At 38.1% G+C, this 16,710-nt stretch overlaps 1 protein-coding gene across 1 annotated transcript in view; it reads right to left on the bottom strand.

Annotated features, from left to right (window-relative positions):
- LOC134657380 (soluble guanylate cyclase 88E-like) overlaps positions 1-16,710 on the bottom strand; it is a 41,432-nt gene that overhangs the window by 9,091 nt on the left and 15,631 nt on the right. Inside the window, exons 4-7 of the mRNA XM_063512921.1 lie at positions 16,337-16,460; positions 14,261-14,402; positions 4,872-4,998; positions 3,467-3,671 (exon numbers count right to left, since the gene is read on the bottom strand). Coding sequence (XP_063368991.1) covers positions 3,467-3,671; positions 4,872-4,998; positions 14,261-14,402; positions 16,337-16,460 — 598 coding nt within the window. The remainder of the gene's footprint in view (positions 1-3,466; positions 3,672-4,871; positions 4,999-14,260; positions 14,403-16,336; positions 16,461-16,710) is intronic.

The raw sequence follows: 16,710 nt of genomic DNA, 5'->3' as shown, positions 1-16,710 counted from the left end.
CGTCGGCACCAATGGAAAGCATATTTTACCTTATTAGAAGGGAACAGTGGTATATTAGGGTTCCGTACCCAAAGCAAAGGGTAAAAACGTGACCCTATTACTAAGACTTCCGCTGTCTGTCCGTCCGTCTGTCTGTCACCAGGCTGTAACTCAAGAACCGTGATAGCTAGACAGTTGAAATTTTTAACAGATGATGTATATCTGGATCTGCTGTAACAACATACTAAACACAAAATAAAAATATATATTTAAGTGGGGCTCGCATACAACAAATGTAGTTTTTTTTGCCGTTTTTTGCGTAATGGTACGGTACCCTTCGTGCGCGAGTCCGACTCGCACTTTTACAAACGTAGTGCCACTCATTGGGTAGGTAGTTTACCCTTAATTTACTTTTCTTTATTATTATTATTGGGGTTTTGTGGGCCTCTGTCGCTTCGACCAAGCTATGATCTATTGTGACAGCCCTTTAAAGTTCACTACTGATGCCCGTTGAATCCAGGAAGCTCCAGATTCTTTGGGCCGTAATGCTCTGTACCTCATAGGGTTCCAGTATGTGTCGCCCTAGGTAGGTACTTCTTTTGGACATTAGTGGTCCGCAGGAACAGAGAATGTGCATAGCAGTCTCCTCTGACTCCTGACAGAACCTGCATGTCGCATCTTGTTTTTTCCCTATTCGGAACATGTGTTTGTTCAACTTGCAGTGTCCAGTCAAAATTCTAGTCACCGCGCAAGTTTTGTGTCTTTTGAGCCCTAGAAGCTCCTTAGCAGTTTTGCTGTTGAACCCTTTGATTAGAGCTTTCGAGTGTTCTTGTCCTCTGACGAACTTCCACCAATCGATTGCTCTCGCTTTTTCCATGTTGTTGAGCAGAGAATATGCGTCCCGTTTTGTGATTCCACAAAACGGTTCTGGGCCGACCAGGGGTCTGTCTGCGCCCTTCCTAGCAAGTTCATCCGCTTCTTCGTTTCCGTTAATGTCGGAGTGCCCTGGTACCCATCTAAGTATGACTTTGTTGGAGTTAGCCAGTGCATTTAGGTTTGCATTTACTTTTCTTTATGAATTGTAGCTACTTATTAGTTATGACTGTTATGAGTGAGTACCTATTAGTAATTTATTTTTGGGTAACAAACTTGTCTCATTTCACAAATTGCTCTGCCTTACCTCGAAACTCAACCTTTCCATGGCCCATTTCAGTCTACTCGTATTAATTATTACAGGTTACCAGTTCAAACAAGTAATTTTCAAAGCGGTTTAGATAGAACCCTCTCTAAGCACAGTTAGCTCCAGGGGACCAATTTATCCCACACCACCTAATTGAGGGTTATCCACGGGGTTGATCTCAAAGGAAAACCTTTTTATACGTCCACCGTTTAACTGCAGGTATTAATATGGTCGGCTAAAGACTGGAGGCTATGCATGAAGCTGACTTTTATTATGTACTAGCGACCCGCCCCGGCTTCGCACGGATTAACAAATTATACATAAACCTTCCTCTTGAATCACTCTATCTATTAAAATAAACCGCATCAAAATCCGTTGCGTAGTTTTAATAAATATCTAAGCATACTTACATACAGACAGACAGACAGACTGCGGGAAGCGACTTTGTTTTATACTATGTAGTGATGATTAATTTCTAAATGTACTGTATGTACTGTCTGTTTAATGTATGTGTAATTTTCCTATTCCTCTAATTAATTCGTGCACTACCTGTTTATAAACACTTTTCTGTTCTTTATATCCTGCTACCCTAAGGTTGTCTTGAAGAGATCGCTTACAGCCATAAGAGCGCAGTAAATCTGTTTTTAAATTTGGTTTTCTTTGTGGTGCAATAAAAACATAAGCTGCGCGAGACTTAAGGGGCCCACCGATTAACAGTCCGCCGGACGATATCGGCCTGTCAGTTGTTCCGAGCTGTCAACTTTTTGTTCTAACTGACAGGCCGATATCGTCCGGCGGACTGTTAATCGGTGGGCCCTTTAGTGTAAGGCCTGAGTGGACGCTCGAAGCGTAGCGTTCGGCGGGGCGTGCAGCGTTGCGTCGGGCTCACAAGTAATTTGAGCAGCGTGCACTAAGGCCGCGCCTATATTATGCTTGCATTTGTTTAACATGCACGCCGCACGCCCCGCCCCGCTGCACGCCCAACTCGAGCGTCCACTCAGGCCTTACACAGAGAGCGCTAGGCAAGCGATAGAACAAAGCTAAGGGTCCGTATAGTTTGCGCAAGGTTCCGTATAGTTTAGCCGATCGCGGAACGCTTAGACACGGAGGGCTGTGTGCTCAGAAGGTTTGTCTTTGGGGCACAAACTTAGCGATTTCGTGAAATAAACTAACCTAATTATTTTATGAATACAAATGTTGGATTATTAAAATAATCTTTATTATAATGAGATAAACCTGTCTTATTATTTACGTGTGTTAGAGCATAGCATCTTAGATAAGTAAATTATCTATAGATATCATGCTGAACCTCGTTCTTACGGTCATCTTTTCAGAAATAATGACTAAAAAGTAAATTTGCTTTAGTAACCTGATATAGGTATCTATCTGTTCCCACGCGACTTAAGATTTAAGAATTATTCAAAAATACTTTTTAAATATACATAACACCTAAAATAAAAACTTATAAATAAAAAACTAAGTAAATTAAGTTCAAAACATATCTACAGTTCGTCAGAAAATTAGGATCTTTACATTAATATTCCAGTTTGAGGTTGAAACCTCAAAAAGTTTTTATATCACCTAAATGGGATCTCGTACTTTTCCGTACTTTTTAGGTACTTAGTGGCCAATGGTCACCCACACAGTTCCCACTCTAGCCGTGGGCGACTAATTATAAGTTGTTAGGAAAATTTGTAGCCGCTGAATGTTGATGGCTGCTCTGGAGCGGCATTCGTATTTTAGAAATATGATCTCATTTTCTTGTTGATTTACTACTCACTGTTCAGCTACGCGAGAGCTGCAATGTGAGCGATGTAAAATCAATATTAAAATCATCTGTTTCATCTTCTTATCCAGTTTTTACCTCAGACTCCTCACCTCACACTCACACCCATCCTGTTTCAGTTATTTGCTTGAAAACATCGATAAAAACTCACCTCCCACGTACTCGTGTCAATAGTGTTATCTCCCTTCCTTAGTCGATCGGCAACTTGCTTAGGTATCATCTCATACAAGAGTTCATCAGTTATTTTCATCTCCTCGTCCAGTTTTTACCTCACACTCACCTCACACTCACACCCATCCCGTTTCAGTTATTTGCTTGAAAACATCGATAAAAACTCACCTCACACGTACTCGTATCAATAGTGTTATCTCCCTTCCTTAGTCGATCGGCAACTTGCTTAGGTATCATCTCGTACAAGAGTTCATCAGTTATTTTCATCTCCTCGTCCAGTTTTTACCTCAGACTCCTCACCTCACCATCCTGTTTCAGTTATTTGCTTGAAAACATCGATAAAAACTTACCTCACATGTATCAATAGGGTTTTCTCCCTTCCTTAGACGATCGGCAACTTGCTTAGGTATCATCTGGTACAAGAGTTCATCAGTCCTTTTCATCTCCTCGTCCAGTTTTCTCATGGACTCTTCTAGTTTCTTGCTCTTCTGCTGCTCCTGGTCCAGTGCTAGTTTGAGCTCCACGGATTGCTGAGTGCCGGCTAACATCAGGTCTCTACAAAGTTTAAAAAAGTTTTAAGTGGTAAGTACTTACCCAACTAGCATTTTCGTGATAACACAGTTAGGTATAACCTTATATGAAATCATTAATCTGCAGAGTCAATACTCTATATTTCATCGACCTCAGAAAAAGGAGGAAGTTCTCAATTAGTCGAGATCTTTTTTTAAGTATGTTCATCGATTACTCGGACATTATTAAACCGATTATTTTTATTGTTAAAAGCCGTTATAAATCTCTTCTTAATTTCCTCATTTTCCTTGAAAGTGTTTGTTATTTTCCTTTTCCTTTTTAATACTCTTTTAATGAATACTAGTAATATAAAACTCGAAGACAGAATAAAGCCGATTAGATATTAAGATAATATTATATTTCACTGAATTAATTCGGTCTCTTCAGTTTCTAGAAATAATGTCAAACTTTATAAAACCGAAAAAATTAATACAAAATTAATAAAATGCTCCTCATTTTGTTAAGAGCTCTTTATGAATAGTCCTTATTGAGGACTTCTCAATATCTAACTTTTGGCTTCAGGAGATTAAAATGTCTGGAATGATCGAAGTTGGGTACTAGAAGAATTATTCCTAGATAGTTTATTATAAACAAGTTTTATCTTCCTTTTGTTTGTTCTACGTTTTATTAAATTATGCGAAATACACCAAGAGAATGTTAAAATAAATAATAGAAGTTTATGATGTTAGGCATTGTCACGGTTGCTAATAGGTACTCGTAATTTAAATTGAAGTTTTTGATACACATAGGCACTTAGAGAGATTATCAAAGTTTAGTGGTTATTGATATTAATGTAGCTAGGTACATGATCTACATTGTACGGAGCGGGCGAGGTGTTCATAATTACCTTGACGCGCTCTCTCTTAACAATAAAATCGCGTCAAGATTATTTTGAACACATCGCGCGCTTAGCAACTATTTCTGCTGACGATACTGTCAACTTCCGAACAATGTCGTCAAGTAATTATTTTTTTTATTTCTTCGTAGACATTCAATATAAGTGAGTCGTTTTCTTGTTGTGTCACTTTTAGATGCCGTTTCCGAGGTCTAATCCTACTTAAAGGCTGGCGTGAGCTAAAAAGCTAAAAGTTAGTCGCGCGAGTGATAGTAAAAGACAAGATTTTGACATCGAAATCTAAGTTTCAATTGGCCTCATACTTAGTAGGCATTTAGTAGGTATCTTACCTGCTGAAGTCATGCATGGACAAGTCGTTGATGTACAGGCCCGTGGAGACCAGCGCGGAGAGGTCTGGCATCACAGGGGTCCCCAGATACATCATCATCCTCCAGTTATCCATGTAGATCATTTGACCTGGGTAAAATACTTCAGTTAGAAAAATTTTTACCTGGAAAATTCTTTAAGTTTGCACAGACTTTGCAGTGATGTGTCTAGTTAAATGTAGTGTCTCGTATCGTCTCAGTGAGAACACGTTTTCACTTAGTGAAGTAGTTAAAACTAGTTTTCAGTTAGGTCTTCGTGAAAGGGGCTTTTCAGTCAAACTAGTTTTCGCAGTGCCTTGGTGAAATCTAGTTTTCACTAATTGTTCCCAAAAGAAGACTACGAACTGTAATTATGTATCAATTACCTACATACAGAGATTTTTTTTTAGTGCTCAAAAAGTAGTGACGAGTTGACGACTAAATTAGGCGACTGCGATTGTCATACATTGAAAACGAGCCTTAATTAAGAATCTTATATTCCTCGAAGTATTATTGTTAAAAAAATGATCCCGATTCAAAATTAAATATGATACCTATACCTATAATAGTAAAGTAGGTATCAGTTTCAGAATTTAATGAAATGAAATACACATTTCTGACCTTGGCTATAATTAATTCCTTCAGGCGAATTTTCATACGATATTACTTAGCAAATAAAGTTACGCGAGGCAAATATCATGGAATATGTTAGTATGTAATTTAATTTCCTCATATTAACATGCCAATGCCAAACGTGTGTATATCCACGTTTACACGTTAGTTCGTAGGTATTCGTAATCATATTAAGTATATACTTTGTTTATTCGTGTTACACGAGTGTGTTTTATATCGACATAAGAAAAGGAATTATGTTTTGCTCGACTTGGCGGGGGCACTGCCGTGCCCCCAGATAAAGAAGTATTGTGGACTTGTAAACGTGAAACTTCTTGAATTCTTTCTTAGTAAATTATGACGTTGAATAAAAGTACGTAACTACAAATTATTGTTTTGTTTGATTCACACCTGTTATCTTAGTTATTAATTTTCTGTCAAAAATGTATCTCGTTTAAAATCGCCTTTTAGTAACTAGGTACTTAAATTAAATAAATTAAATTAAATTAAATTAAATTAAATTAAATTAAATTAATTTAAATTAAATTAAATTAAATTAAATTAAATAAAATAAAATAAAATAAAATAAAATAAAATAAAATAAAATAAAATAAAATTCATTTATTTCAGGACCATCAGGCATCATTTTTGTTAGTACTTACGACTATGCCTTATAAAATATTGTTAGTTAACTCTATAAATTAACATTGTGGAATTTCGTGCATGTGTATGTCAGCGGCTGATCATAAGATCAGGCAGACCGTAATGTAATAAAATATGAAGTGCCATTTACAAAAAATTGGTGCTTAATATTTTAGACGTCAAACGCAATATTTGTTTAATTTTCGCGTCTTTTCTGTATTGATTTTGTGCTTTGTGTACATCTTTGCAAGTGAACACAATCGGAAAATATTGTTATATGGACTATGGTGGCCATATTAGCAATATTACCAGCTATCAAAAAACAATGTGGAATCGCGTTCCAAACTACCTTTAAGATGTAAAATAATAATGTCAGGCAATCGTCTTCCATCATACGCATAACGCTTCTTCTTGTGCATCCCTGTAAAACCAATGCATTTAGAAATCTTACCTTTTCGACAACTCCTATAACTTACGCAAAGATATATTATAAAGTATGTCAATGGTTAGTTAAGAGCCTTTAGTTTTTACAATATATTTAAAGGGGCTCACTGATTACCAGTCCGCCGGACGGTATCGGCCTGTCAGTTGCTCGGAACTGTCAACTTTTTGTTCTAACTGACAGGCCGATATCGTCCGGCGGACTGGTAATCAGTGGGCCCCTTAAGAGTCACGCGAACCCGCTGCCATAAAGCCGCGCCCATACAATCGAAGGTACGCTCTCATTATAAAACGACATTCTGAGGGCCTACCGCGAAAACCGAAATTCGCAAAATCTTTCTCTTTTACTCCAATGAAGGCGTAATTAGAGTGATAGAGAAAGATGTCCGTAATTTGCGAACTTCGAATTTCGCGGTTATAGCCCCGAAATAACATGAAATGTTATTGCGGCGGCGACTGGGTTCGTCCGACTCTTGAGGCATCACACTTTACACTATTTACCGTTGCATTTCTTTCCTTGAAAGGGAAGTGATGATGCACTTTATATTTGCGCAAACAGTAATGTGTGGTGTGGATACTGTCCACGACAGTAACGAAATAACTATTGCTATTTGATTTGATTATAGATAGATAGATAATAGTTTATTCATCACACACGGTAATAGGCACATTTTTATGATTATATTATTAAAGATCTCCTTTTTACTTATTGTCGTGTAGAAGAAAAAGGTTTTGTCAAATAAAAAAACAACATAATTTTCTGCCTGCAGTCTCATTTTTCACCCTTTTAAGAGTCTTTTTAACAACATACTACCTCCATACATAACACTAAAAGATAAATCACATTTATAATTACTAATTGTAATACCTGCCCCTTTTAATAAGTAACTTTTTGTGTAGCTATTACTTTACACGTCGACTTTTTGCCCAAATAAATCCTGATTATTGTTACATTTCTCACACGTCTCATGAAATATTACTACAAATTTGCAGGTTTTGTGCACAGAGTTGAAAGACAGACAGAGGTAGAGTCTCTTAGCTTTTGGCCCGTGACTTAAAAACAAGCTGTTTTTGTACACATACGTATACATTATTTAAGAAGCTGATTATGAGTTAACAATATGATATGGACAACTTTGGGAACAAATCAAATAATATTGTTAAATATTTTTTATTTTTTAATATGTTATGGATTTGATCTGGCATCTTACACAAGACTTTCACTTCCTTTCAATTGCACCAATAAGCGTGAGTGATCTTTTAGGTGATATAAAAACAAGATCAAAACCGTAATAAATTTAATCCGAATTTGGTGCCGAGTTTGAGCCATTTTTTGCCCGCCCCTGAGTTGTAAATGTAAAAATAGAAATAAAAAATATTTACTTGGCTTTGAACATCACGAAAACGAGATATACAAAAGAAGAAACAACATAAGTTGTGTCATAGATCTACACGACACTAGTTTTCAGAACACCCAGGAAAATCTAAAATAGAAAATTAAAAATAAAACAGAACATAGGTAATATAATATTAACTCACATTTATAGACGGGTCCATCGTGAAATTTATTTTATTACCTTTATTTACCGACGTTTCGACACAGGTTTCATTGGTCATGGTCGCGGCTAACTGATATCCCAGCAAAATAAACATAATATATGTTTGAACAATATCAGTGTGATATGAAATCGCATTTTATTTCTCATCCCTATCCCTATTTATCTCTGAATGTCTTTCAACTCTGTGATTTCATGATTTAGCTTTGTTGGCGCTGTTAATGTCCTTTGTTACCTTTGTTTCTAATTTGGCTGCTTTCACATTGGTATTATTAAGCTTTGATTTATAAATAGGCTTTAACAGACCTAATTTCCAGATATTATAGTTAATGAAGACTGTTCTAAATCACTTCTAAGTATTTTGTAGTTGATGGATATTTTGATACATTTAATTTTCTACCTGAAGACTAACAGAATAATTAGACTAACGATACCTATTGAAAACACGCTTTCTGTGGTATAATGCTTTTAATAGACTGCTGTGACACTTGCTATTTTATGATTATTAAATACCTACCATAAAGTTAATGAAATCAAATATAGACATAGCCTACTTTTAAATGAAGGGATGTTTACAAAAACAACATAACTGCTTGTCACCTCCCACTACCTACTTACTTACTTACTTAACTAACCATAATATAAACACCCCCTTTAGATTTACCCCTGAAATTTGGCCATGTGATTTAGTCGTGATCGTCTAGTCTAGCGTTAGGACCCCTCGAAGTGAACCGCGGTACCCTAAGTTCTTTAATGAGTATCAGCTAAATTTTGGACTCTGATTTTATTTACAATTACCTGGACTTTAGGATAAATATTTTAAGATATTGGAAGCACATTTATTATGACGCTAACGAGTAACTTACTAGAATAATTTATTAAAATACAGAAATAGTACCAAAAGTTACCAGAATTTATTAGTGTAATGTAAATGGAGTTATATTTTACTTCAAACGATATTATTTAGGTAAATGCAGCATACATGACAATATGAATATAAAAGAAATATGTTTGATAAAATGAGTTTAAAAAGGGGGTTGGTAGAAGCCTGCTACAATCTATTAAGCCTCCGGGATAACATATGAGTAGCACTCCTGGGGTAAGCCCATTTACACCCTAGCATTTAATATTATTATCTACCAGCTTCTATACGAAATATGCTACCCATACGCTCGATGCAGGACTGGGGGCTCCTAGTCCAATCAGCAAGGTCAATTGGAACTCCTACCCTACCTCTTTAGCCAGACGGGCTATGACCAACACTTCGGAACCTATGCGTGCCTAGATGACTATGAAGAGAAGTGTCAAAGTATCCATCAGTCATCAAAATTACTATTCTTTTTTATTTCAAAAACTAGGGATGCGAATCCCATTTCCATTCCCCAGAACTAAAATATAAACTGTATTTCTAGTTTTTTAGAAGTATGAACGAAGTACTAAGTTTATTTGTTAAACTATATACTAAATTTATGAGACTGAAATATCAAGATGAGCATTATTTCACTCAAATTATCCTTTGGATTACTCTTGCCTGCCAAAGGTTCCCTAAAACAGCTAGTCGTCGATTTTCTATCTCCGAATAGACTGTGTTCCTAATCCCAACTTGATATTTAAGATTTTATTTTGTAAATACCTTAGAAACATGATTGTAATACTCAGTACCTCGTCTTTACACCAGAAAACCAGAATTTCATAAATAAAAATAGAGATAAGATACATTTATTATTTTCCCCAAATAAATTAAAATATTGGAAGATTTAAGCAATTGAAACCCTATACCTATTTACGCACAATTTTAGTATAGCGAGACCGTAGTTGAAGTCCCTTAAAAAGAGAAATACATCAGTTTTACAGACCAAGACTAAAACGAACCCTAAATTTCGAATAATTAGTGTGTGAATTTACCCTAAACCTACCCTTGTCCCTACTCTAGTATAACCAAAGCACAGTTCGTACTTACCATCGACCTGGTACTTTGGAATATACGCAAGTGTATCCCTACTAAGAAGCTGTAAGAGTTCGGCGAGCGATTCCGAGAATGCAACCTAACAGCTCGTGGTCTTGTCTCCCCCCATGGCAGGTTGCACAAAGGCAGGGTGGCAACATGGGTAAGACAGGTCCCTATTATGTATATAAGTGGTATAAATAAATATATTTAATATACGAAGCCTCCAAATACTGTAGATTTCAAATGGGCCCAGATTACTCCGGATGGTGCGCATGTGACACCCCCACTATTCATCTAACAGCTGGACATTGGAGAGCTAAGGAGGGAGACGTTTTTCATCTTCTATGTTGGTAAAGAGAAGGTGCCAAGATAACCCTCATCTTGGAACAAAAATACTCCTAGACAGCTCACATTTAACACCGCAAGGGGTGAGCGGTCCAGCCGGACAAACAGTCAGTCCAAACAATGATCTGGTTTTGAAAAATATAGCAAAAGACCCCATAGTAAAACACTAAAATAACTAGGTTCAATTTTACGAACCAAACTACTCACAAAATCAACTAACTAAACACAGAAGTGAAATTCCCTTAGACACCATTATCTAAGTTCAGTTTTATGACGATATTGTCCCCATAAAACCAAACACAGACATGCCTTCCAAGCCCCTGTTATGCAACGATATTGTCCCTGCATAACGTGATGGCACTCAGAAAACCACAGTGTAGAAAACTTCACTATAACTACACAAAGCAGCAAAGAATCCCCGCAATAGCCTGAGTTCAGTTTTACGACGATATTGTCCCCGTAAAACCAAACACAAACACGCTTTCCAAGCCCCTGTTATGCAACGATATTGTCCCTGCATAACGTGGCGGCACTTAGAAAAACACTGCGTAGGAAACTTCACTATATTTAAATCCCGTACTCGGTAACAAAGAATCTGGGTAAAACCAAACACAGACACCATTTCCACGTTTAAATTCACCAGGATAATTCCAAGCGAAAACAAACATAGTAACAGTAGTAGAGGAACTTTGCTCACCGAATATTAAACGCCCGAGAACCAGAGTCACTGCTAGCCGATGGTTGAAGAATGAATGAATACCGGCGGTCCGCAGCTGCCTTTTATACTCTTTTACTGGCGACATACTGGCGACATAACGGCGACATACTGGCGACATAACGGCGACATACTGGCGACATAACGGCGACATAACGGCGACATAATGGCGACATAATGGCGACATAACGGCGACATAACGGCGACATACTGGCGACATAACGGCGACATAACGGCGACATAACGGCGACATACTGGCGTCATAATGGCGACATAACGGCGACATACTGGCGACATACTGGCGACATAACGGCGACATACTGGCGACAACGGCAACATACTGGCGACATAACGGCGACATACTGGCGACATAACGGCGACATACTGGCGACATACTGGCGACATACTGGCGACACACTGGCGACATAACGGCGACATACTGGCGACATATTGGCGACATAACGGCGACATATTGGCGACATAACGGCGACATAATGGCGACATACTGGCGACATATTGGCGACATAATGGCGACATAACGGCGACATACTGGCGACATAATGGCGACATACTGGCGACACAATGGCGACATAACGGCGACATACTGGTGACATAACGCCGACATACTGGCGACATAATGGCGACATAACGGCGACATACTGGCGACATAATGGCGACATAACGGCGACATAACGGCGACATACTGGCGACATAACGGCGACATAATGGCGACATAACGGCGACATAACGGCAACATAACGGCGACATACTGGCGACATAACGAGACAAACATTAATCAGAAAGTACCAGGATACCATGACTGAGGAAGAGGTCATTTGTCCCGTACCTATTAGCGATATGCAACCTACGACCGGTGACTTATTAAGACAAATGTTTACCAAAAGTACCAGGCTACCATAACCGAGGAAGAGGTCAAAAGTCGTAAAGTTCGACCAAGATCTATCCCTTTCACGCTTGCGTCTTAGAGAAAGACGGAGATATTCTCAATGACGTCTACGCACACATTCACAGGCAATAATCGGGTAGTCAGTTTGAGTAGACTAAATTATAATAAAAAGGAACGCTTTATGGCCCCTCTACACGCACGAACCTGCAAGCATTATTTTACTTTGGGATACTTTTAGTCTCTTTCCGAAAAACACTCCTGTGTGGAAGTATTTTACGTTCACCAGTAGCAAACATACTCAAAACATAGCGGGAAGTTTAAAATCTTAGGCGTTTTGGACTGTTTATATTAACTCTGTACTAGGAGTTCAGACTTCAATACGACCGAACGTCACGCTGTCAATGTCACTATCATTCTCAATGCCAAAAGTTCACATATTTGGGTTAGTTTCAACTTGTGATGGTTATTTTACGCAAGTTATTAATCTAAATAGCAAAAAATTTATAGTGGGTTATATATTTAATGAAACCACAAGTGGTGAAATACGAAACGTGCACTTCAAGTTGTAATTGTGACATTATTCATTGGAATCATGCATGAAATACGCGACTGAAAGGGATTTTAGTATTCAAGGTATTTCTTTCTAGTTTGTGTGTTTTGTAATGAACACATTAGGTTAATACTAGGTATGTAATAGGCATACGACCAGTCACATGCTTAGAGCGGTTGACACTTTTTTAAGAACATTGTTAATCGTTTCAGGTGTCAACCAGTGTAGTCAGTTATGTTGTTTTTGTAAACATCCCTTCAATTATAACCTATAGATCTTTATAGCCAGGATGTAATTAATATACCTTTTGTGTTTCTTGTTTTAGAAAGGCGGCATATTTATTTATAATTATAACAGATATTAAATACAAACTTTCAGGTAGTAAGTAAAGAAAATTTGTCTTAAATACGAATGTACAAACCTTACACTCTAGACTTAAAAATATCATACCCATCAATTTTTTTTTCATTAGAAAAAAGTTAAACAATCTTGACGTGTCTTTTTATTGAAAAATACTTTTATATTAATAAGTCACGGGGTCACGGCAAATATGTAACAATTATGAATCATATACGATTAATTACATATTTTGCTTTCATAAGTACCTAATAGTTAAATTATGATTTTTAAAAAGCGTTTTTCAATTAAAAGTCACGTCAATTTCGCGTAGTCTTTTTCTAATGCTAAAAATAACGAATAAGCATAGGTATTCCATAAAAATGTTCTATAATTTACTGAAGTTGTAATAGATCAATGAAATTATACGCGTCATCTCGACAAATTCAATTATAGTGATATGGGTTGACGGGAATCGGAAAGTGGAATATTTTTTTTGCTGACAGGATTTTGAGGCCCCATATCTGAAGCTAATAGGTTTCAAGTATCGCGGGTGACTTTAGAAATGAGTTTGTCAGGATTTACGCTTAGGCTAAAAATAAGAAATTGGTGATGTGTCCATAGTTTTTTGTAGTTGTTGAGGCTTCGTCACACAGGCGCAGGCTTTTACATATAAAACGCTCACGCCCCGCTCACGCGCTGCCCCGGTTAACGCGCCTGTGTGACGAAGCGTTTAAAAACAACACTTTTGTTTCAGACGATGCCGCTTGGCATGATTGTTTCTTGGATTAAACTCAGCTAATCGAATACCTACCCTAGCCACAAGATGAACTCTTGGCTACCCCGGAAAAAGGAAAGATGGGAAAGGTGTCTCCGGCGCTCCAGCTTGCGCTCTGTTTTTACCTACCTACCTGAAGGTAGAAGTGTTTCTTGAGTTCGTCAAGTACATTCATGTAAATTAATAAAAGATTTTTCATTCTTTCTCTTACATTACAGGGCCCAGGGTGCCCAGTAATTGATGGATACCTTCTAACCACCGACAGGGTATCTTAGGCTGTTCCTGAAAATGCACTTATAGGTCTAGCAGGTTATCCATTAATTACTGGGCACCCTGTATACTCTTATATCACTACATAGTATAAAACAAAGTCGCATCCCGCTGTCTGTCTGTCTGTATGTATGCTTAGATCTTTAAAACTAGGCAACGGTTTTTTATGCGGTTTTTTTAATAGATAGAGTGATTCAAGAGGAAGGTTTATGTATAATTTGTTAACCCGTGCGAAGTCGGGGCGGGTCGCTAGTTATACATTAAGTTGTCATACCTTTAAGCCTCAAGTTCTTCTCCGTGGTCCCATCAGACTCGTCTGACAGCTTCAGGATCTCACTCCTCTTGTCCGTGGCCTTCTCGTGGATGACTGCCTCCACTGTCACCAACTCGAAGATGTTATTTGTGCGGTTTAGGATCTGTGGAATATTTTTTATTAGCTTAGTATCCCGCTAGGCAACGGCATAGCTCGTTTGCTCCAGTCGACCCTGTATTTTCCCACCATTCCGTGTAGAATACCTATATACTTCTAAGCCGTCGCGCTATTACGTTTACGTGGAAAATAATTATGCTGTAAACAGTCAGCATCAATAGTAGGGTGAATTGGCCACTTGACCACTCTTAACAATAAGGCTTCAATTGGTTTGTTTATTTCTGATTTGTTAGGAGTGGCCAATTACTATGCTGTGGCCAATAACTAATAATCCCGAGTTTCTTATAAGCAGGACCTACTCAGCGAGAAGAAAACCTGCGCTGTCGGTACCCACGCATAGACTTCAGAAATCAGGGAAGTCTTTAAGGGTAATAGGTGCCAAAATTTATAATAAACTACCTGAGGTAATCACAAAACCGAGTAGGTACTGAACGCTGCTAATGCTGCTTCACACGTAAACTCAAAACGTTCTGCACATCACTAGCAGCTGAAAGCTGATGCGTGTATATCACTGCACTTGTAACACAACAAGTGTAATTGTTGTGTGTGTGTTGTTGTTGTTGTGTGTTGTGCACTTGTTGTGTTGTTGTGTTGTTGTTGTTGTCAGACATATTTTTTGAGAATGGCCGAAATAATTTGATATTTCTATTTTTTCATACAAAATGTATGAAAAGAGTCGTTGCAATTAGACGCAACCGCAGACATATTCGTAGAGAAAGAGAATGAATGACCCATTTACAATTTAACATGTATCAGAACAATTTCACTTGATAACAATCAGCAAGGTCGCTTTCACTACTTAGCTTAAATTGCCTCCCATCTAAGCAATTGTATTCGCGGCCACAGAGCACTTTACACGCTTGACAACTAAATGGATCCATTGCTTTACATACAATGATAGTTGGAAGCACTTGGAAATCCTGGAGATAAAATGGTTATTTGTGTGTAAATTCAGGTGAGGAAAATTTCCTTTCATGTAAATTACTCATGAAATGCTATTAATGGCTGAGGTTTAGGCATTTACATCATAAGCTCACTTTCCTTTCAGATAGCGTAGAGAGCTGTGAGAGGTACTTCGATCAACACGGAAGGGAGACGGCATTCGCACTATTTCCGCTCTGCCTAGGTACAAGATCAACTGATCTAGCGCGAGTAATAAAACTAGTTGCGCTCGGATTTTTAACTAGACCGAGTCCAGTCGCGCGAGTGAACACAGCAGCAGAAAAATGCCTAATTGCTCGGTTTTTTGTTGTAAAAAGAGGTCGGGGACATCAAATTTACAAAAAGAAGGTGTTACATTTCACATGTAATATTTTTTTTACATGTCATACGTTTAATTAAATTTAAACACAATTATTATATTTTAGTTTCATGTAATTGCTGGATTTATCGATTTTGCTCGCCCAGTACAAATTGCGGATCGGTCGAGCGACAAATCCGACTTCTCATCTCTCAGAAAACAATAAAATTCTTTGACGACAATGTGTTAGTGTGAGTGTTGTGACACTTGTGATTCGTCCGTACACAAAAACAGATCGAGGTGTGCAAGATTTGTCTGTGTAGGGTGTCATTTTCTATGTATTTGTGTCGTCATTACAGATTGGATTTTGTATGTAAGTGTGTGAGAAGTGCGACTGTGTGCACGTTCCCCCCCGCGAAAAATGGCAGAATGATTTGAATGTCAAGATATCGCTTGGGCCTATCCCTTCCGACGTGTCGGAAGCCCGTGTTGATCGAAGGAGAGGTAGCACCAAATTTATTGGTCTAATCATCAAACATGGCGGCAGACCTTTCAACACGCGCAGTACCTATTATAATTTATAGTAATTGTCTGCCTAAAGTGCGTTAGGGATACACGTGTCTTTACATTAGGTATTTAGGTACATTTCTTTTTCCTTCTTTACTTCTTAAAGTACTTACGGTTTGAAACTTAAATGCGATGAGCGGCCGCACTAGATCGAACCAGTTGGTGATCTTCTTGCCCACCAGGTCGGGTAGGATCACCATGAGGGAGTTGCCGATGCTGCGGACCACCATGTCCGATCTATAATCACAAGAAAATCATTCAGCAATGTAGGTACGTCCCGTACGGATATGATGGTCGTTCTTGTCTACGTGACAGCGTGATAAAACGGTGTCCGTCACTTTCTGTCCCGCGGTGTTAAAAAGTGACAATTATTTTATCACGTAAATAAAACCATCCGATTAGGTTCCGTAGTTACCTACCCGTCCATTTTTCTAGATTTTTGTTTTCACAGTATTTACCATTTTGGCGCCCCCCTACCGTTTGGCGC

The sequence above is a fragment of the Cydia amplana genome, chromosome 20 (genome assembly GCF_948474715.1).
Source record: "Cydia amplana chromosome 20, ilCydAmpl1.1, whole genome shotgun sequence".
Taxonomy (NCBI): Eukaryota; Metazoa; Arthropoda; class Insecta; order Lepidoptera; family Tortricidae; genus Cydia; species Cydia amplana.
Note: the sequence above shows the minus strand (reverse complement) of the source record. Positions and strands in the feature narration are given on the sequence as shown.